The sequence below is a fragment of the Euleptes europaea genome, chromosome 6, assembly GCF_029931775.1.
Source record: "Euleptes europaea isolate rEulEur1 chromosome 6, rEulEur1.hap1, whole genome shotgun sequence".
Taxonomy (NCBI): Eukaryota; Metazoa; Chordata; class Lepidosauria; order Squamata; family Sphaerodactylidae; genus Euleptes; species Euleptes europaea.
The window spans coordinates 79,309,777-79,333,507 of record NC_079317.1 but is presented as its reverse complement, the minus strand read 5'-3'; the positions used below and the strand labels follow the sequence as shown (position 1 = coordinate 79,333,507).

General features: G+C 42.6%; 1 protein-coding gene across 1 annotated transcript in view; it reads left to right on the top strand.

Annotated features, from left to right (window-relative positions):
- The window catches only part of CSTF3 (cleavage stimulation factor subunit 3), an 87,362-nt gene that overhangs the window by 44,610 nt on the left and 19,021 nt on the right, over positions 1 to 23,731 (top strand). Inside the window, exon 4 of the mRNA XM_056851149.1 lies at positions 21,532 to 21,564. Coding sequence (XP_056707127.1) covers positions 21,532 to 21,564 — 33 coding nt within the window. The remainder of the gene's footprint in view (positions 1 to 21,531; positions 21,565 to 23,731) is intronic.

The window sequence follows — 23,731 nt, the reverse complement described above, 5'->3', positions numbered from 1 at the left end:
TTTGGTATGTTTGGTATGAGAGAAGTTTGGTATGAGAGAAGGAGAGGGGCTTCAGGCACTGCCATGGGAAGGGGGAAAGGAGACATGAGATCCCATTAGTTTTCAAGGTCCCCATAGTTATCCATATACTACAACACTTGTGTCACAGCATTAATAGAATTACAAGAAACTGAAGAAGTGAAGATTAGGTTTTGTGGTAGCCATGATTATAAAATATAAAAATTAAGATCCACAACGCTGTAAGCTGATAAGTGAGTCTGGCGTTTGAATTTTGGGGCTGATTCCTACAGCCAAAGAAAATTTTGTCAGCCTGCACCGAGTGACAGCCAGTCAACAGGAAGCCATAGCAATCCTGGCTCTGTGGCAGATCTACTTGTATGTTGTATATGTTTGTCACACTTAAAAATTATATGTTTTTAAAAACCTTGTTATCACTGTAGATGTGTAATATATGAAGCATGCCTGACATTGCTTGTGGATTGAAAGAGTCATGTTAAAAGGGACAAGTAATCCAGCACAGATCAGCATGGGATTTCTTCAAAAGACAAAGATCAGCCTTTTGAAATAATTATGTGTGTGTGTGTTTGTGTATCATTTTTTCAGTGTTTCTGGGGCTTGGTTGGTGAGGCCAAAATAAACTATTTAAGAGCTGCCCTGTCTGTAGTTGTAATGCATTGCAAATGCTTACATATGTTTTATTTAATTTAGCATTTTTGCCGTAATGTTTTTGGATTTCTCCCTTAATGGTCAACAGCCTCACCCCCATCATCATCTCAAAATACAACACCATTATATAATACATCACGGTGTGGGCACAATCCAGAGAAAGCTAGGTGTGCCAACTTATTTGGGAATTCATCAAAGAAGCTTAAAACCACAATAAATTGAGGTTATATAGTATTAGTGCAGAAAAACAGCAAAGAAATAGTATGTATTTTATTAAATCTGAACAACTACTTCCTTAAAATATGTGTCTACTTCCATTTCTAGGAAAATTCCATTTATTTAGTTGAGATACATCTTCTATAACATCAGCAAAGTGATATAAAATAAGCTTGATAATGAATCCATTTTGCATTCAGTTTGGTAATGAAAAATACAATAAATGCACTGTAAATCTGGAATAAGAAATTTTCAGAATGTTTCAAAATCATGAACAATCCTTTGTCAATCATGAACAATCCTCAATGTAACAAACGAAAACTCAGCGTGGTGTTTACACAAGTTCAAGCAAGTTAAAGTCGTATACATGTCTTTGAGTTATTTTCCATTGAAGAGACCTTTTTATGAAACACATTTTATTTTGTCGTTTAAAAACATATACATTCTATGCATTGATATGCTTTTGATGCTATTTTTTGGTGCAGCCTCTAGGCGCTGGCTGTATGTTAGTAGTTATTAAATTATAACATTTAATATTATATCTATCGGTTGCGGGAGGAAGGCCTTTATCTTGTACATAATTGTACCCACTAATTTATAGCATCATGTTAATTACCAACTTCTATAAGTATGCTGAAACAATCATTTGGCAATATTATTTTGGACTTATTGTAACATTCTCAGTCTATTCAAGGCAAAAATACTTATATAAATCTGTGGTATTAGTTTCTGTCCCCCTTGCCCACTGTTCAAATTTGCATTTTCTCTAATTGCCTATAGCAGGAGTCCCCAATGTGGGCACCTTTGGAATCTTGAGAGGGGATGGGGAGTGCCACCTCAAAACGGCTGCTGCAGGAGGCAGAGCCAAACAGACTGCCTGCCCCCTCAAACCTCCAGGGAAGAAGGAAAGCCTGAAGGGTGGAGGGAACCACACACTGACTAAGGAAAGCTCAGGTGCTTACCAGTCCTGACCATCCAGTGGAAAACTCCTTCATTTGAACGAGGGCAGCCCAAAAACAATCCCTAATTTATAGTGGCCCCACCCACTTTCTAAAAAGCTTGGCAGGCGCCAAGGAAAGTAGTGGTGCGTGCCATGGCAGCCATAGGCACCATGTTGGGGAAACCTAGCCTATGGGCACCAATGATGGCAGGTGCAGTTGGCATTTCAAACCAAACAGAAGAATTAAGAAAGAATTCTATTGCACAGCCAACCTAAATAGGGGAAATGCATGGTTTGGGGGAGGGGGTGACGTGATCCCAAATCACTGACTTCAGTCCTCTGTTTCTAGCTGTGGCTACTGATGTGCTGGATTTAGGAGGTAGCCCCTCTTGCCAAAGCAAAATGAAATGCAAAATCCATTAGTACAGTGGATGTGACAACTTTTGGTGCGCTGTCCATTCCATTATGCCTAGATTTGATGAGCAAGTTTTGGCTGCTATGAAGACAGTCTATTATTTTCCAGGTTGCACTGTTTTGGGCCTTCTACATATAATAGAAGTATACCCATGATTTACTTCACTGTTCCTTCAGCTTAGACTTTCAAAATATTTATAGAGATGCTGCATAATGCATGATTTGTTCTAAATAGTAGAACTGGATTTGCTGTTTTTTCCTTATACTCACAACCGCTGGAAGGCATATATAATTTTTAATGGGTGCACAAAGTTGTAACAAAAATTATATGCTATTGTACAGATACTTGTGGCATTAGCTATCAGTTTGGTAGAATATATAGACTCAATACACTTACAAATTAAGCATCTGGTAGCTGGTTTGTACCTCTTGTTTTACTATCCACTCAACCGCTCGTTTCATAGATGCCTGTGTAAAATGTGTTTGTTCCCTTTACACTACTAAGAAGAAGGAGGCAAGGGGTGATTTCACCCCCTTCTCTCTTTTCCCAACCTGCATGGCTTCTAATCCATGAGGGTCCATGACCCCAGAAACTGGCTTTCCCAGGCTTGGAAGGGTCTGCTTGGGGACGGGAATGTGGAAACAGGTATGCTGTTGTTGCTGATGCCTCTGGATCCAACCCTGTTTTTCTAACTAGCTGTTCAGATGTCCCTTGGCAGCTTGCAAGCAAAACCAGGTGCTATCCCTCTTCTGTTTCATGTGCCCAGATCCTGATAATGAGGCTCTCTAGATAAGGAGTTTGAATTTAACTAATTGTTAATAGCTGTTGATAGAATAACTCTTGTACATCCAATCTTTCTTAAAATCCACCCAAGCTAAAGATCACCACCAATTCTCATGTTAATAAATTCCAAAATGAATACTAAAATAGAAGGTGATGTGTCACAATACACAAGGAAGTAAGCAGTTTGTATGTACTGTTATCTGAAATAGCATGATAAAGAAATGAATCCTATCACAAAGACTTCAGGCTTTCAGTGCCTAAAATAATGCACAGTGCAGCACATGTAGGTAAGAATGACTTTTATTTGGCCTCAACTACTTTTACAGAATCTTGATTTTGGATGTGTAAGGGAGACATGTTGTACACCAAATAAAGACTTACAAACCCAATTAGGCACACACAGCATGTTCCATTGAAGTAGTGTTTTTCTGTGCTACTGCTTCAGTAGGCCTTGCATACCAGAATGTCCTGGTGGATTGCGCCCCTAACTATCATTTGGGTCTTCTTATGTCAATGTATTAAAACATATGAAACCGCAGGCCAGTCTTTCCCTTGGATGTCAGTAAAAGTAGTTCATGCGAAGATTGAGGGATGCTTTTTTACCCCTATAATTGAGAGACCTGTAATTTCTGCTACCTTAGGTTGTTTTTATTCATTCTTGTGTACCATTCAAACATCTTAATACATCCTTAGTTGCACAAATATGAATGAAAACGTAATAAGAAAAGGACATGTGAAATCAAAGATTACCTCTTTCTCTGTTTGAATGAACATAATCTGATGGCATCTGATATTCCAAGGAAATACCTGCATTAACCATTGAATATGAATCAGGAGCTTTGCAGGTCAATGTTCGTAGTATAATAAAGGTGCAAGGTAGTGTTTGTGTGGTGGGGAGAATTGCATTTCCCTATTCAAACGAATACGAAGCCTTTATTGGCATTAGTTATACCACAATAGCATCGACATAAACATAAAATACAGTTTAAGGCATTTCCCTATTTATTACTGGAAAAGTACTAGCAATTCCCCAGCTAGCATATTTGTAGCAACTGTAACTTCTGTGTGGAATGAAGTTTCTCAAGCACCATAGGTACCAATCAGATAGTGTCTGTACAACATGAGAAATGAACAATACAACCCACTCCCTGTGCTGCTTCTACCGTGTTATGAGCTGAACTAATTTATAAAAAATGACATGTCAGAAAATGAGTGCTCCATTGCTATATCAATGTTACCTGGGCCAGTTAGCCAGCTCTTAAAAGCAATAGTGTCATTGTCCATATTAGTTTTCCATCTGGAATATGCCCATGCATTTCATGAACCTTTTGCTGTTTTTACATTTTATCTCTGAAGAGTAAACACTCCCCTCTTTCTCCAGTGCTGAGTTGTATATTTCACTTTTCAAAAATGTATTGAGCAGGGTTATGATGTACAGTAGTCCAGAGCAAGGCTAACTTTTCCCTTTCCTTATGGCATATAGTTCAAATCTTTCCAGATGACGAAAGCCCAAGATTAGTGCTAATGCTCAGGAAATACAGACTATGCAGCCCAAGCAGGCTTTGTGCCAGTTTTGTTTTTCAGCCACTTAGCAGACTAATGCAGCCTAGGCCATCCATGTGTCTAGACTCTGGTGATCAGAATTTTTTTTTTTGCCCTAAATATTATTATTTTGTCTAATGGCACAAGCCAGAGGTTCTAGACATAAATGAAAAAATTAGAGGAGAAAGGGGGCAACCCTGTCTGATACCCCTCTCAAAGGGAATGACGTGGAAAATATGCCATTAGTCATTAGCCATCACCCTGGATCTGGGAGATGAATAAAGAATTCTAATCCACTAAACTAAATTTAGTCAATGTAGCAAAGCTAAATTTCCAGTATATTTTGTCAAAAGCTTTTTCAGCATCAAGTGAGAGATTGGCAACTTGATCAGATCTCTTACTGTTTAAAGCGGTTTGATCATTGACGAGCCTAAGATTATCAGGGCCTTGCTTATCTCGTATAAATCCTGCCTGATCTATGTGTACCAAAGTTGTAACAACCTTTTGGAGACGGTTAGCAAGAATAGCAGTTAATATCTTAGTATCTACTTTCATCAAAGAAATAGTATGAACATTTGCACACTGAGAATGGTCTTTAGGGATCACAGTGATACAGGCATCATATAATGATAATGTCAATGAGCCAGACTCAAAAATCTTGTTATCCAATTGATAAAGTTTTGGAATTAAGAAATCTGCAAAGGTTTTATACCATTCAATTGGCAACCCATCTGGTCTTGGAGATTTGCCATTACTTATATTCATTATTACTGCCTTTATTTAGTCCATGCATAAAGGTTCAGCAAGAATCTGTTGTTGAATAGTATCTAAGCATGGAAGATCAAGGTGTGTTTCCAAATCTTTTTCTGTAAATTCTTTGCCTTTACTGTACAATTCAGAATAACACTTATAGAACTGTAAATTTATTGCATTAGAGGCAAGTATGTATTATATTCTTCTCATCTTTATCAAAGGACTGTAGTTCTTATTCTTTATTTTAAATGAAATGCTAACATTTTACCTTGTCTCTCACCGCTTTCCCAGTATGACTGACGCAAACAAGTTAGAGCATATTCTGCTTTCACTGATAGTATATTATTCAATTCATATTTAACTTTTTTGTAGTTCCTGATAAAGATATAGTGTTGGAGTCATAGCAAACTGGCTTAAAAGATATTCCAGTCAATCTTTCAATGTTCTTTCTTTCATTTATCTAAGCTTTTTCTTATGAGAAGCTTATGCAATGATTTTCCCTCTAATAAAAGCTTTACAGGCATCTCATTCAATAAGATGAGTACTAGCTGTTCCTTGATTTGTATTAAAATAGTATGATAACTCAGCCATCATCTGATTTTTAAGTCTCATCATTTAAGAAGAGAAATATTAAGATGCCATAAACCAGATGGTCTAACCCAGTCTGGAAGCCAAAGGGCTAATGCTATGTGGGGTGATCAGAAACAATAATAACATCTATATCACAGACAATAATCTTGGGCATTAGAGAAGCTGAAACAAAAAATTATGATGCACAAAAGAAATAAAAATATAATCTCTGTCCATTGGGTGCAATATATGCCAGGGATCAATCAAACCAAAGAATATTCTTTGCGGAGGGGTGTGCTTTGGTCCAAAGCTGTATCTTGTATGTCATTAAAATCTCCTCCCACCAAAAGTTATATGTAAAATTTACCAGGTGACTGAAACATTGATGAAATGTGTCCGGAGAATCCACATTTGGGCCAAACACATTAACCATAACAACAATAGAATCAGATCTTTTCACTACCAAAGAAATAAAGCAACAATTTGAATCTGTAATCACTTGCTGAACCTGAAAAGAAACACGTTTGTATATCAATATAGCAACACCTTTAGATTGATTAGATATATCAGTAACATACCTCACCGACCCAATCCTTACACAAGTAATTCTTATCCTCATTCTTATCATCTTACATGTGTTTTTTGTAAAAACGCCACATCAGGTTTAAGATCTTTCAACTTGGAAATAACTTTTTTACGCTTATTAGAATCTCTCAGGCCCTTAGCATTCTATGATATCACATTGAACATAAGACTTGAAAATAATATACCCAATCCACAAATCTCTCATTACCTGGCTGTAGAAAAGTTACAGAGTATCATGTAGAGAACCTTTCTTTCTATAAAAATAATATTACAATACATATAAAGTGAAAATTACTAAGACAAGCAAAAAAGAGGGGAAATATAAATTAACCACCACTTATGCAAAAATAACCCCCACAGCTATTCCCATCCCTAAACAAATAAAGAAAAAATCCCCCCAAATAAACAAATTAAACAAAAGAATCAATGAAATGGAACTTGATTCCCAGAATTTTGGAATTGTGTGCACACATTCTAGAAATCAGATGTTTAAGTGAATCGAATCATGGTGATCTTTGCAGGCATTTTGATTGTAGTGAAATGCAAAGAGAGAGGGCAAAAAATGCAAAAAGGGCCTTTGAATGTTATCATGCTGCTCAGGAATGTTTAAAACAAGTTCCTGGTGGTTTGTATTCCTCTGCAAAAATGTCACCTCTGAAGTATGGCACTGCCTGTGTCCCACTTGGGAGATCTGCAAGCATTCTTTACTCAGGATGATGCGGAGACTGTGGTTCAGATGTTACAATGCAGAGTAAGAAGATGAGAAACTTTTGCACTGTATCTTAGCTAACAAGGTGACTCAACCAAAGCCACATATAACTTAGCGTCAAACTAGACATGATGGCATCCTTGTGGTCACAAGGACACCGTCGTGTTTAGTTTGGCTCTTAGGTAAGGTTTTAGACCTATAAGTTACAGTGCAATCCTAAGCACAGCTGTACTACTCTAAGCCCATTGATTTACAAAGGAATTTACAATAGTGTAATTCTCCTTAGACTTGCACTGTCAGGCCAGTTTTCGCCATCTTTTTTATTGTGGCAATGAAGTTCCAATTTTTTTAAAAATCCATTTATAAAAGGGAATTTTGGAAACAAATGATAGGATTCTTTGACAATACTGGCAATAAGTGGGAACATCTCAGCTAAAGAGAACTAAAGCCAATGTGGGCATTGTTTAGTTAAAGGCATTTGAATATCTGTTAATAATGTAACGTTCAACACAATGGTATACTTCCACAGCAATTCATTGTCTTGCAATAAATTCTGGAGCACTCAGCTGTTATGTTGTTAATACATACTCAGAAGTTTAAAGTGAACTTTGTATCTGTAATACCTGCCACAGTGTAATTGTGCCTTGAGTTATTTCTAAGAAACTCCAGACTGTCAATAATAACAAAAATCTCAGTTCCCAGCCATTGCTAGCAAAATTGTTTTCATTTTTAAATATAAGGTTTATTGTTTCTTTACCTTTTCCTAGGCTAGCTGGGATCTGAGTTTTAAATTCTACTTCTACTCTGAAGCATAACCATTCAAACTCATGTTTATGCAAACATGTCTCACTTGTGTTTAGTAGGTATGTGTTTAGTAGACTCAATTTTGTCTTGAATAAAACTTCACCAGACTGCAGACTTGCTAATCTAGCCTAATTTTTTTTGCGTCTCTCTGTGTAACAATTAATTTGCTTAGTGTAAACAGCTTTGAAAGCCAGCTTTGTAGGATTTAGGTATCTCCTGGTAGAAGTGTTTGGGGAAAGATGAAGAAGAAAAGCTGGTTTTCAGTGCTGGATATTCAGTCACTCTGAAAATCTCACACAGATAGAGAGCAAGTCTTATCTATACTAGCATGTGCGGAAAACTAGGATTTTATCTATTCCCAATATGGAAGTCTATAGGCTAGCAACCTGTATGGTGCCTGCACGTTTCCATTGTAATACAAATAACTATGGGGCGGGGAGGGATACAGGCATCTTGAGGCTGCTCTTGACTTACAACATGAGATCCGAGCACAGATATCCTGCTGTCTCATCCAGCTTGGCTTAGCTGATAGCTCTAAGTCAGGGGTGGGGAACGTCAGGCCCGGGGGCCGTTTAAGGCCCACGAAATCATTTGGTCTGGCCCTTTGTGGGTCCTGGCAGATCTGTAGTTCAGAAGGATCTAAGACTGGTGATCCGCCCTCTCCCACGGACAGGAATAGCCTCTATTCAAGGCAGATGTGAGTTTGTTTTGCCAAGAAAAGGAACCTTTTTTTCTCCCTTGCAGAAGAGTTGGAAGCTATGGAGCTGCTAGGACCGCCCAAGAAACCTTTCCCCACCCGGGCCATGGAGAAACATATTCCCTCTGTACTACAAGAGGGCTGGGGGCGGAAGTGGCGACAATGGAGGGGTTAAAGGAGACAGGGCCAGAATGTGTCTGGGGGGCTGCAAGTTCTTAGCCAGTGTGTCCTCATTTCATCCCTGCAGGCGGAGGTAGCAGGAGCTGGCTGTAGAATCCGGCCCCGACCATGCGGAGCAGGTGCAACTCTGGCGTGCAGCTGGACAGCTACGCCTGGCTGGTGCAACAGATCATCCTGTACCACCAGGTGGGCGAGAGCACCACCGGTTGGATGCCTGCCTGCTTGCCATGCGGGGGGGGGTCATCTGGGGCAGCTGCCTGCTTGGGGCTTGGTTGGCTAATTTTTAAGTTGATAATTTTGTATGGCCCGTGAATGATGTTATAAATATCCAAATGGCCCTTGGCGGAAAAATGGTTCATCTTCTGTCTTCGGTGCAGCCCCACATGTGGGACTGCGCCTGCGCGCAGGCCTGCCGCCGGAAAAAATTCAATAGCCTTAGTCCTCAACCGGGGGATGCCCCTCCCTCACAGGCGGGGCCGGCCTTCGCGCCGTGCAGCCCGCATGCTTCTGGGCGGGGCATCCCCTTCCCTCCTCAGTTCCTTTTTTGCCGCCGCCTGGATTGGAGCTCCTTGCCTTACCTCTCCGAGTTCGTAAGTTCTGTGGGCCGCGTCCCCGGCCCTTCTTCTCTTTCCCTACAAAAAAAAAAAAAAAAAAAAAAAAAAAAGAAAAGAAAGAAGAAAGAAACTTAAAAATAAAATAAGTAACTAAAGGACGTTAACAAATAAAGCTGAACTACGTGATGGCCTCTAAGGCCCCCTTTAAGATCTGTAAGAAGTGCCCGGCCAAGATACCGCACTCAGATCAACATGAACTCTGCTTAACTTGCTTAGGCGAAGGGCATAACGTGTCTAAATGCTCCATATGCCAAGGCTTCTCTACCCGGTCTCGCAATGCTCGCGCGCACCGGCTGAGCGCCGAATTGTGGAAAAAGGCCCTCTCGGCCCCCTCCCCTTCGACGGGTTCGAGGACCCCGGGAGATACGCAGTCGACCAGATCGGTACCGATCCCTGGTACCAGCTCGACACCGAGACCCTCGGATCCGATCTCCTCGGATCCGTCCCGGGCCCATAAGAAACACAAGCGCAAGACGAAACATCTTGAGAAGCAGTCTAGCTCCAGCCATCCAGTGCATAAGAGGCCTGCGGAGACACCAAGACCTCTGGCACCGGACGTCTCCATCTCGGTACCGCCCTCGGTACCACCCTCGGTACCGCCATCGGCACCGCCCTCGGTACCACCCTCGGTACCGAGGACGCCCTCGCCTCATCTGGACTCTCCGTTCCACTCTTACTCTGAAGCAGACCTGGATCCTCTCGAGGACCCTCTTTTGATTACGGATCCGGACCCGCTAGACCCAGCTTCCATGGTACCGACCCCCTCGGTACCACAGCAGATTTTCCAGCCGGCCCCCTCCACTTCTGGGCCCACAATTTCCCCTGAGTTGGTCAAGGACTGGATTGAATTCTGCCGCTTTAGACAACTCTCCATCAGGGGCGAACCGGTGGTCCTTCACACACCTCAACTGCCCTCCCCATTTACCCCTCTGACTCAGCGCACTCCTAGACCGGAGTCCGAACTAGAGGAAACAGGGTCAAAGGATGAAAGCTCTGAAGATGTATCAGAACCCTCACCAGATGAACTGGTGGGGGACACAGATGCTATTTCACCATCTGAAGACCTCAAGCTCCGGACGGAGCAAATGATAAGGATGGCTGAAGCATTGGATATTAATATTTCCACAACGGACAATAGACCCAAGGACAAGATCCTTAGTCGTCTCTACCCCGATACACCGGGCATTGCTGCCTTCCCCATACTGGAGGGCCTCTCAGAGATAGCTACATCTCTCTGGAAGAAACCTGCTTCCTTACCAGCTTCTTCTAAGAAGGTGGAAAACCTGTATAGGACAAAAGCTGAGTCGGCTGAATTCCTCACAATTCACCCTCCACCCTCCTCCATAGTGACCACGGAGATGCAATCTCGACAGCGCCAGGGACCACATTCAACCCCTGCCGACAAGGAGAGTAAACGACTGGATCAGCTGGGCAGACGGACATACACTTCCTCTGCTCTGAGTTTCCGTATATCCAACTATCAAACCATCATGGGGGGGTACCAACTTTTCTTGTGGGAAAAGGCTGCCCCTCATATCGACCTGCTTCCAGAGGAGTCTAAGAATGCCATGCGTCTTATCCAAGCAGAGGCCACTCGCTTATCGAGACAGCAGATCAACGCAGGCAAACATGCAGCAGATAGTGCAGCTAGAACGATGGCTTCAGCAATCACTCTACGCCGCCACTCCTGGCTTCGCTCTACTGCCCTTCCGTTGGACACGAGATCGCTCATCGAGGATCTCCCATTTGAAGGCGATACCCTATTTGCTTCGTCAACCACAGATTTCCTCACGAATCTCAAGAAGGACCGCCAGACCGCCCGTTCCCTAGGGGTGGCTCCTCCCTTTCACCAACAACAAAGGGACAAACCTCAATACCGTCAGCAATCTTTCGGCCCCTCCTTCAACAGATACCAGAGATTTCAAAGATTTCACCCGTATCCTCAACAGGATAAATTCCAACATCAGCAACCCAGACCAAAACACGCTTTCAAGCAACGCTCTAACCCTAACCCCCAAAACAAGGATCAGAGACAATCCTCACAAAAGTTCTGACTATTTCCGCAACCCTCAGAGGAGGGGCTACCGTTCCTGAATAGGTTGGCTAAGTTTTCTGAGGCTTGGCAGGCTATCTGTTCTGATACCTGGGTTCTCAAGGTTATTTCCCAGGGTTACCACCTGGAGTTTAAATCCATTCCTACTTGTTTCCCTGCCAGTTCTGCGGCAGATAACCCACTCCCAGAATTTGCACCCCAACTAGGTGAACTTCTCCTAAAGGGTGCTGTTGAAAAGGTTAACCTCCCATGTTTGGGATTCTTTTCTCGTATCTTTATGGTTGATAAGAAGGATGGGGGCTCTAGACCCATTATTGATCTCAGATTTTTGAATAAATATTTACGAGTTTCCAAGTTCAGAATGGTTTCCCTACCCTCTGTGATGGAACTTATTTCACCTCATACATGGTTCGCAGTTTTGGACCTGAAGGACGCTTACTTCCATATTTCCATCCACCCTGAACATCGACACTTCTTAATGTTTCGCTATGGGTCTGAATTTTTTCAATATTCTGTCCTCCCTTTCGGCCTTGCCACGGCCCCCAGAGTCTTTACGAAATGCATGGCGGTAGTTATGTCCTTCCTCAGAGACCAGGGATGCTCGATTTTTCCCTACCTTGACGATTGGCTGCTCACGGCTTCTAGCCCTGAGTCTCTCTCCGTCAATTTGCAGCTGGTTCTCTCTACCTGTTCAAAGTTGGGACTGATGGTCAACTTGAAAAAGTCTAAACTAAGCCCTTCTCCCAGGGCTCAGTTTATTGGTGCTGTGTTAGATTCCACAGCAGGTCGGGCATTCCTCCCCACTGAGAGGGTGTCCTCCATTAAGAGGCTAGTTCATCTTTTTATGAGATATAGACACCAACCAATAGTGTCTATTCAGAGATTGTTAGGCCTAATGGCGTCGACCACGGCAGTGACCCCTCTAGCCAGGCTTAAAATGAGGGAACTGCAAAATTGGTTCATTAGGTCCTACGACTGCTCTCGCCACTCCAAGTGGTATAGACTGTCTATCCCTAGGCCTATTCTGCGATCACTACAATGGTGGCTCTCTGAGCCTAATCTTCTTAAAGGGATCCCTCTGGGGTTTTGGACTCCAAGTTTTACAGTCACCACAGACGCCTCTATGGAGGGTTGGGGTGGTCATTGCGGGAGTCACTATGTCCAAGATAGATGGTCTCCTAGTGAGTTGTCGATGCACATTAATTTTCTAGAACTGAGAGCCGTGCGTTATGTTCTTACCTCATTCTCAGATATCCTCCAGAACTCGAGAACACTTTTACAATCGGACAACTCCTGCACAGTGTTTTATGTAAACAAACAAGGGGGCACAGGTTCCATTCCTCTCTCCAGGGAAGCCCAGAGGATCTGGGCAATAGCTGGGAGACACAACATAGACCTGCGTGCCATGCATATAGCGGGGATCCACAATACCTGGGCAGACTCCCTGAGCAGGGTTTTTACCACAAACCACGAATGGGAACTACAGGATCAGTTTATCCTCCCCATTTTCCAAGAATGGGGCACTCCTCAGATAGACCTGTTTGCGACCAGGGGCAACAAGAAGGCGGTAGAATTCTGCTCTCTGGCGGGGAGCGACCCCTTGTCCCTGGGAGACGCTTTCCAGCTCATTTGGTCGAACCGCCTGTTTTACGCCTTCCCCCCATTCCCCCTGCTTGCTCGGGTTCTGGGGAAAATAGCTGCAGACAACACCGACTGCATTCTCATAGCACCCCGATGGCCGAGACAGATATGGTTCACCCTTCTTACACACCTGGCGGGGGGGGGAATTACAAACCACTTCCAGACCACCCGAACCTACTTCGCTGGGGGGAACTGGCCCACCACGATGTACAGAGACTACACCTCATGGCGTGGAGAATCCTTCCCTCTCATTAGTGGGTTGTTCACAGTCGGTTCAGGAGGTCCTTTTGCAAGCTAGAAGGCCCTCTACTCGTTATTCGTATGACAGGAAGTGGGATAGATTTCTAGCCTGGGCGAATCGAGAAGGTTTTTCTCCCTTTACCTGTCCTGTTCCTAAGATCTTGGATTATTTGTTGGAATTAACCAAGAGGGGACTGGCAGTCTCATCCATAAGGGTACATTTGGCTGCGATTTCAGCCTTCCACGATAAGGTGGAGGGTTATACAGTTTTCTCCCATCCCCCTGCAAAACGCTTTCTGAAGGGTCTTAATAATTTATTTCCTCCTACTCCTATACTAACACCCCAATGGTCACTCTCCCTGGTCCTAGCCAAACTGATGCTAGCACCCTTTGAGCCTTTAGCTCAAGTACACCTGTCGTTTTTGTCAGCTAAGATAGCTTTCCTGGTGGCTGTGACTTCAACTAGGAGAGTGGGGGAGCTGGCAGCCCTTCGTATTGATAGCCCCTTTCTCAGGGTTTATAATGAAAGGGTGGTCCTCCACCTTAGTTTTAGATTTAAACCCAAGGTGATCTCTTCTTTTCACCTAGCTCAAGATTTAGTTCTACCAGTGTTTTTCCCCAATCCTTCCTCTCAGGCAGAGAGGACACTACATACCCTTGATGTAAAAAGAGCTCTCCTTTATTACATTGACCGTACCAAACAGTTCAGAAGGTCCAAATCCTTGTTTGTATGCTATCAGGGTCCCAAGAAAGGTAAAGCCGCCTCGGCCCAATCTATAGCGAGGTGGGTGGTCACGGCGGTTAGAATAGCCTATAAACAGGCGAAGGTGACATGCCCCTTGGGCATTAGGGCGCATTCCACCAGGGCGCAGGGCTCTTCTGCTGCTCTCCATAGAAAGGTTCCTGTTGGCGACATCTGTAGAGCGGCGACGTGGTCTTCAGAAGACACCTTTGTGAAGCACTACGCTCTGGACCTGCAGGCCAGGAAGGATGCAGCAGTGGGTAGAGCAGTTCTGCAGACCCTTTTCTCCTGAGTCGACCCCACCACCTACTGGGTAAGCTTGCTAATATCCCACATGTGGGGCTGCACCGAAGACAGAAGATGAAAACAGAGTTGCACTTACCTGTAACTGCTGTTCATTGATGTCTTCGGTGCAGACACACATCCCTCCCTTCCGACCCCGCTGTCGACCTAGAAACAAAAGAAACAAATTATTAGTAGAAGGATTAAGTTATAGCTGGTACGTGTATGCCAGTCTTGGTCGGCGGCGGAGAAGGAACTGAGGAGGGAAGGGGATGCCCCGCCCAGAAGCATGCGGGCTGCACGGCGCGAAGGCTGGCCCCGCCTGTGAGGGAGGGGCATCCCCCGGTTGAGGACTAAGGCTATTGAATTTTTTCCAGCGGCAGGCCTGCGCGCAGGCGCAGTCCCACATGTGTGTCTGCACCGAAGACATCAATGAACAGCAGTTACAGGTAAGTGCAACTCTGTTTTCCCCACCCCTGCTCTAAGTTTTCTCTGCCATGGAATCCACTAAGTGGCAAGTGTTGTAAGCAGCTGTCTCTCTTTGTATTTTGTATCTTCCATTTGGCAGTTAATCCTGGTATTGGTTGGAGAAACATATAACTTCAAAATTGTAATTCTCAACCTCAGTACACTTCGGGACTCCGTTCCCTAAGTATATTGATTTATCTGCCAAGAAAACCTTTGCGTGTCTCCTCAGACGCTCCTCTGTGTTCTATATAAAAGAGTTCACTGTCAAGGTTTTTGAGCAGTCCCATACAAGAACTGCGCATGCATGAGCAGTGCTAGCTGCAGATGTTTCTTGAGCTGATTGGAATGTGAGGCAGTCTCCCTCAGTGTTTTTCCCGTCTTCGGAATCATGTGAGAGGATGAATCAAGAGTTTGCTGTCTACTTGGTCAGAGGTGACGTCTTCTTTTTTATTAAAATGGCTCAAAAAACTCTACGAAGTGTGTTGATTGCAGATGAGGATTACTCAGAGAAACAACCATTCACCCTGTCTAATTTGGGAGATGAGCATAATGTTCAAACATATCCAGTATGTAGGCAGTTTACTTCAAATTGAGGAGTGACAGACAAAAAGCTACATTATGGGAGAAAGCCCTAGCTGCAAGTGAAGGAAGCAGCCCATCAAGTAAGAACAAAGCAATCCCATCTCTGAGAGGCACTCATGCCCTACATTTGTTCCTACACTAGAACCAAACAAGATGATGCCTCAGAAATCAAGGCAGCCAGTTCCAATGAAGCATCATGTAGCTATCCTGAACCACTGGCTAAAATGAAAGTGAAAAACAGCCACAAACTTCATCATCATAAAGACAATTAGAAATAGATTTGAGCTTCAAACCAAGATCTTCAAAACATGGAAAAATCACTGTTAGAAACTGGAGGAAATAATTTCTGTACGAACACCTTTTTCCCTCATATCTCTGCCAACGTGAATACAAGGTCCATCCAATAAGTTTCAGAAAGCGAAATAGACAATGACGACCATTTGGTTCCAGACATCATGAATCTACAAGACGATTACCCATGAACAAGGGCAGTTGTATGGCCCATGTGATTGTACATGCTGCATGCTCTAGGAGATGCTGTGAATGGCACAGAGTACACACATCATTAGGGGCACAACTTCCCTTGATAATTATCCCCAGCAAGATGTCAATTTGAGCAAGATGCTGGGATAAACGTTGCCACAGATACATGGAACCAACCCACACATCTGTATTCTAAATGAGCATCCCAACGAAAAATGCAATGCCTATAATAAAGCTCTACCATAATGAAGCTCTACTTCACAGACCTCAACAAGAACACAGTCCATAAGGTGGGGGGAATCAGCTTCTGACACCAATAGCAAAGAGGCCTTCCTACCTTCAGAGTCAGAAAGTGTACTGTCAGAAACATCAATTGATGATACCATTAGAGATCCTAGTCCTATATCTGAGAGTGAAGATCTTAAATTGCATAGTGAACAGTTCCTAAGGATGGCAAACTCTCTTAACACAGAAGTGTTATGTTCAGCCACTGATCACCTTTTTCATATTCTGCATTCATAGTCTGTAGGACAAGTTGCATGCCCTGTGATGCAGTCTGCTTGATGTTTCAGCGGAACTGTGGCTAAAACCCATCTCTTCCAGCTTCTGTTCATAATGATCCAGTCAAGAGTGGTGTTCCTTTTTGTTTGTGCATGCTGTAGCAAACTCAGTGGTAGCACATGTACTGCAAGGAAGACAAAATAGTATCCCACAGCTCAGTAGACAAGGAGGGAAGGAAATTAAATATGATGGGGGGAAAGGCATACTTCTCATGTGCTCCTACCTTTAAAATATCTAATTAGCATGCTAATATGGGCAGATAACAGTTAATTTTTTGGGAGCACACATCTCTGTTCCTGGGGTTAATTCTAGAGGACAAAAAGTAATTGACAAAACAACAAGTACCACAAAACTTGTCATAGACGGTTTAGTTGGGAACATAGTTACAGAGCTGTCTGAGAGAGAGAAACTCCCCCCCCCCCAAGAGACAAAAACCAGAATTGGAGTTATTCAGTTCTATCACAGATCACGGCTTGGAGAGGACGATGGCAGATTCACAGCAAAATCTCTTGAAGCAGCTGATCCTTGGTTCAGTTCATAAAGGCCTAAACCAATCAGTAGTGTAGTGTCCAACCTACAGTGTAAACATCTATAATTTCAGCATTACAACTCCTATTGTTCCTGTAAGTCAAACAATGGTCCTCATCAATATCTAAGGCACTACAAAAAACATTTTTGATTATCTGAAAAGTTCCCTTCATAGAACTCTGTTTTCAACAATAGGTTAGCCAGTTTCAAGGGATCAAAGGGTTCTCCAAATATTTTTCAGCCTTTGTAATAGAATTCAGAGTTCAAAAAGAAAATCCCCCATTTGTTCAAAATGTTAAACTTCCAACATTATTGGGAGAAGAGGTGAACAGTCTACTAGCAAAAGGTGCTATTAACCACCTGCAGTCCCAGTAGTATTTATGAAGTGTGTTGTGATTGCATAGCTAAACGAATGCGCTGTATTTCCAAATCTAGACAACTGAATTATCACTATAAATTCAGCACCAGTTATTATCCTGTAGTCAACATAGGAATTGTGCCTTTATACAAACTGGGAAAAATCAAAACTAACTGTGTTGGTTTTTATCCAAACACAAAAACAGCAATACATTTATGCCACAGAACAAGTTGGAAAACAAGAAAATGCAGATGTGCTATTTCCAGTCAGTCCATCATATACAAAAAATGCTGGTCCTAATGTCCTCTGCTATAGTTTGTGTCCTCTTAGCCAGGCCAAGGATGAGGCCTCTTCAAAACAACTTCATTGGATGTTTCAGCCTAGTCGCATAAAATCAGAGGAAACATTTGACTATTCCCAGAGACATTATACAGTCTTTGAATTGATAGAGACAATCATAATCTGTTGCTAGATTGTTCATTTGGCATTTTGATTCTGCACATAACAGTTGAAACAGATGCTTCTCACATAGATGCAGTTGAGATTTCTCTGTCTAAATGTGCTAGAGTTCAAAACAAAGCTTTACAGCATGACTTCTTTCATTTGCCATCCTACTACAAGAGAAAGTAGATTACTGCGCACAACGCTACCACCATATATTGTCTCAACAAAAAAGAAGGAAGAACGTCCTTAATGTTGTGCAAAAGAGCAATGAAACTATAGGAATGTTACATTCAGTGGAATATAAGGTTTCAGACAATCCATGCTGCAGCATCAAAAATTATATTCTTAGGCTGATTGAGCAGCATCCCTACAGAGGAACACAAGTGGAGCCTATCCTCCCACTAACTTCCGTCAGTTTTCAAAGAATGGGGGTTCCCATCTATTGATTTATTCACCACAAAGCTCAGTACAACATGCTGGATTATTTTTTGATAGCTGGTCAAGCTTTTCTTGGTCCAAATCTTAAGAAGATACTTTCCAGATGAATTGGACAAGGACACTCTTTTACACATTTCCTCAATGCCAATAGAATCCAAGGTCTTGTGCAAGTTAACAGAGAAAGAGCAAATATCCTTTAAAACCTTTTAGTGGTACTTACCTTAGGTTACTTACCTTAGGAGGTTATCAAAGGAGAGATGTCTTCATCTCTCAATTGTCAGCAACCTCTTGTCTGAAGATGGGTTATTCCATCACATCAGGTAATTACCATCTCATTGTTTGGTGGATTCATATCTAGACAAGAGGCATTCAGAATCTGTTCAAAGAGTATTAATGAGAGCCAACCTCTCCTTTAAAAAAGAAACTGTCCACCAGAATGTCTTCCACTAAATGGAAAAGGAATTGTTTATTTGTGAAAAAAGCCATCCTACCTATAGTATGTGATTTAAATTGTTTACATGAATATCTTTTAGGTCTTAAACATAGAATCTTGCCTAATAATCTATAAAAATATACATATCAGCAACTGGTGCTTTTCATGTACCTATACAAGGGAAGTCTGGCTTTGCGCAGAGAGAGTCTAAGCATTTTTCAAAGGCTTAATTAAACGTGTTTCCACTAGTCTCAGCTACTGTTCCACGGTGGGTGTGTCCTTAGTACTTTCCAAACTGATGCCTAAAACATTTGAGCTTTTAGCTACATGCCCCCAACAGTTTATTTCAGTTAAGACTGCACTCATAGAGCAAAAACGCATGGGAGATTTTGCCTTGGATTTGCCACTCTAGATGCACATTTCCCCCATCTAAATTCTCAAAACTCTGCATAGGGGCTTATTTTTGAGTTTTGAGAATTTGGCTGGGGAAAATGTGCATTTAGAGAGCGGCAAATCCAAGGCAAAACCTCCCATGCATTTTTGCCCATAGTCATGTTTCAGAGTGTTGGTCTGCAGTAGAACAGCTAGATTTGATTCCAATAATTCCTTAGAGATCAACAGGAGTTTCCGGGTATAAGCTTTCGAAAGTCAAAGCTCCCTTCATCATTCTTGGTCATGATTACATTTGCATGTCAACTAAGCAATTTAGGTGCTAGATAGGATCTGCCTTTGGTTTACAAAGGCAAGGTAGCTGTTAGACCTAGTCTGGAATTTTTGACCAAAACTATTACAGTTTCATGTTAACCAAAACATTGTATTTCCTGTGTGTTTCTGTATGCACCTTCCTGCTTCCATCCCCCTCATGTGACCCCAAAGGGTGGGGAAACTATGGGGGAGGGAAGAAGACCTCATGGTTCAGTGGGCCTGAGAGTCTTTCATGGCTGGGAGTGGTGTAGTGGTTAATAGAGGCAGACTCTAATTTGGAGAACCAGGTTTCCCCACTCCTCCACATGAAGCCTGCTGGGTTACCTTGGGCTAGTCACAGTTATCTCCAAACTCTCTCACCCCTACCTACCTCATATGGTGCCTGTTGTTGGGGGGGGGGGAGGGAATGCGATTGTAAGCCACTTTGAGACTCCTTTTGATAGAGAAAAAGTGAGGTACAAAAACCAACTTTTCTTCAGTATACTTGTGCAATTCCTATGTGTTGACTGTACAGATGACCACTCCATGAACAATGGTTAAAGTTAAGGGCAACCCTGTTTTCTGTGGCAGTTTATATGACATGCTCTCAGTGCACGTAGAATGTTATCCAGACATGCTCTCAGTGCACGTAGAATGTCATCCAGCGAGTGTGCCCTACAATGGGAGCAGGTCTGTATTATAATGTATGTAATGATGGGCAACTGACCTGGATGGCCCAGGCTAGCCAGATCTCGTCAGATCTCAAGCTAAGCAGGGTCAGCCCTAGTTAGTATTTGGATGGGAGACCCCCAAGGAATACCAGGGTTGTTGTGCAGAGGAAGGCACTGGCAAACCACCTCCGTTAGTCTCTTGCCATGAAACCCCCCCAAAAGGGGTTGCCATAAGTTGGCTGCGACTTTACGGCACTTTACACACACACAATGATGGGCAAACTATTTCCTGGGAAAACTTGCCACTGTCACTTATTTTCTCATTGAGGAAGCCATAGTAAACTCCAGAGGACCCACAGGTTCCAAACTGCTGTTCAAAAACAATAGAGCACCCAATGGAAATACAAACTCAAGAACTAGCCCCAGAGCTAATTTAATCCCCTGACTACTCAAAGAACAGTCTCACTGGGGTCAACAATTCTAACATTAAGATCTTATTCTCCGGTACGTCTTCAAGTGTGTTATCAAGCGACTCTCTGCCATTTACAACGAGGAAACCAGACTCTCCGTACGAGAAAATAAATGGTCACACATCACACATTAAAAATGGAAACACTCAGAAACTAGCTGAGGGAGGATTTCCATTTTTCATCAATTCAATAATATTTAAATGTTGCTATGCTTCAGGGAACAAAAGTTTCAAAGAGAGACTTCAGCGTGAAGATGCTAGGTTAGTGTCATATCTTCATATGAATTCCAACAGGCTTGTACTCAGTAAGGAGAGGGAATAGCTGAAGATGGACAATAATTTCACTAGATGTTTATGTACATTTTCTTCTGACTTGTCAGTTCACCATCAGCTGGGAATGGTCCACACAGGCTGAATGAATAATGTGCCCTTTTTGTAGAATCTTGTTTTCATCTGTGGTTTCCTTAGAAATGAAACTCTTTCCCTTCAAACAGTAACATTTCCTCTTCCCCCTTGTCGTGTTTCTTTTATTACTCCCCTATCTATATACCTCAGCTGATTGAGGGAAACTAGGCTCTAATTCACCCGAGTGCAGGCCAAATTTAAGGTGCCACAAGTTAGAAAACCATTGCACTAAAATAGCTGATATTAATAGTTTGTAAACCTTAGCTACAGCAGTTGATTTGGTTCAACCTTGGTGGTATCTGCTTGGATTAAAGGTAATATATCCATTTCATATGGTAAACAAACATACACATTGCTTAGATACTCAACGCAAACATAGGTTTTTTGGTATATAAGTCATGCTGTCATCATGATAATTCCAGCTATTTCAGAGAAAGCAACATTAGGAAAATATGCAAAGTATTATGTAAATAAATGGTAAAATGAAGATAGATTATGGCAAATATGTTGTACAAAGTTTTTCATCTTTGGCATACAGCTGACTTAAATTGTTTGGGTTTTTGTTTGTTTTACAGATAAAAGCAAAAAACTATGATAAAGTAGAAAAGGTGAGTGCTAGAGTACACCTACATTTTGAACAGATAATGGGAAAAATATAAATACTCAGAACAGCTATAGTCTGTCCATTTAATGCTATGAGGACAGCAGCTATGAACGATGTGTAAATAATATATATATCAAGCCTCCTAATATTTGCTATTGTTATAAAGGGAGGATCTCCCATCTCTATCACTGGGCAGAAAGAGAGCGCAAAAGGCTGCACCTCAAGTCTAACCTTTTGTCTTCGGACAGTCTTGGAGAAGAAGGGACTAAGCGGCTAAGACTGATGGGAAACATTTTTTAACCATACACCGCCAAACTGAAGAATCCCCCAACGCCGTGGAAAAGGGCATTTTCACAATCAGAAATGGCTGCAATGGCCTGGTTGTGATATAAAGGCAAACCCCACATGAATATCTCGGGAGTAGGGGCGTGCACATTCAAAAATATTCAGATTAATTTTGGACCTGGATTTGCGGAGGGCATGCTTTTCGTCATCCTGAATGTTTGGGACTTTCCTTACAGTTTTGAGGGGCAGGGGTTCCTCAAAATTTGGGTCCATTTTAGCAATTGCCCTCCCCTATTCCCCTGTCTCTCCAGAGGTAGAACGAACAGGGAGAAAGAGGAAGATGGTTTCACCAAACAGCTGTTATACATTGTCTCCCTCAGTTTTAGCTTTAAAGGGCTCAAAAAGGAGGCTAGGTCTATCACCTGTAGGAAATAATGGAGCCATTGTTTTCTATAGACCATAGAGAGGCTAAGTCTACCGCCCATAGGAAATAATGGGCCAGTTATTTCCTCTGGGTGGTATAGAGGTGAGGTCTACCCAAAAGAAATAATGGCTGCATTAATCATGGCCTATGGTCAGTCGACGTAGCCTCTCTACTGACTATAGGCAATAATGGCTCTATTATTTCCTGTGGGTGGTAGACCTACGGCTAGGAGCTGCTGTGAAAAAAGCAAATCCCACACTGGCCATAATTAGAACAGGAATAGAGAATAAAACTCTCGTCATCATACAGCTCTTATATAAATCTGTAGTGAGACCACACTTGGCATATTGTGTACAGTTCTGGTCACTGCACCAGAAAAACGTTATTGTAGAGCTTGAAAAGGCAGACAAAAAAAGCAACCAAAATGATTGGGGCTGGAGCAGCTGCATTAGGAGGAACTGGCTAAAACACTTAGGGCTGTTTAGTTTAGAAAGAAGGTGAGCAAGGGGAGACATGACAAGCCTATCAAATTTTGCACCATGTGGAGAGAGTGAACATAATGCTAGAACCCGGGGTAATCCACTGAGCTGTAGGGTGGAGATTAAGGGGCGAAAAAGAAAGTACTTCACACAGCGCATAGATACAATGTGGAACTTGCTGTCACAGGATGTGACGGTCCCCAACTGGGAAGCCTTTAAAAGGGGAGTGCACAAATTCTTGGGGGACGGGGCTATCAGTGGCTACTACTCATGATGGATATCTATTCCCTCCAGTCCCAGAGGCAGTATATCAGTTGCTGGGAGCACGAATGAGAGGATGCTGTTGCAGTCATCCTGCTTGTGAGCTTCCTAGAGGCAGCTGGTCAGCTGCTGTGTGAACAGTTGCTGGACCTGATGGGCCTGTGGTCTGATCCAGCATGGCTCTTCTTATATTCTTCCCATGGAAGAACATAAAGGGAATTTAAAGACCAGCTCACTCTCTCTCCCTCTTGGTTTCTGGTGCCCCAAACCTAAAACATCCCCAAAATTCCGAGAGATAAATTTTTGTTACTCCTGGCATTTGGGAGTGGGGTCATTCTGGATATCCCTGAGATGACGCAAAACAGCTCATTTCCAGTTTATATTCAGCTTGGGTATATCTGAGTGCACACCCCTACTCAGGATTGTGTGAGGCTGCCACCAGGCTTGTAACCCAACAGTGTTTTATGTGGAGGTACTCCTGGTGATAACTATTGCCTCTGTGAAGGGGTTGCTGTGACTTCTGCAGTACTGGTAATACTTTTTGAGGCACTGCAGACATTTCAAATCACAACGGCTGCGTGAACACCTTGTCATGTGTAACTGCTGATTCCTACAAATGACTCCTTTCTGTGAGAGCTGGCGGGCTGCAAGCCAAATTCCGCTGATGTTATATCTGACAAGGCATATGCGTTTGCCTTCTGACAATCTTGGAGATGATGAAA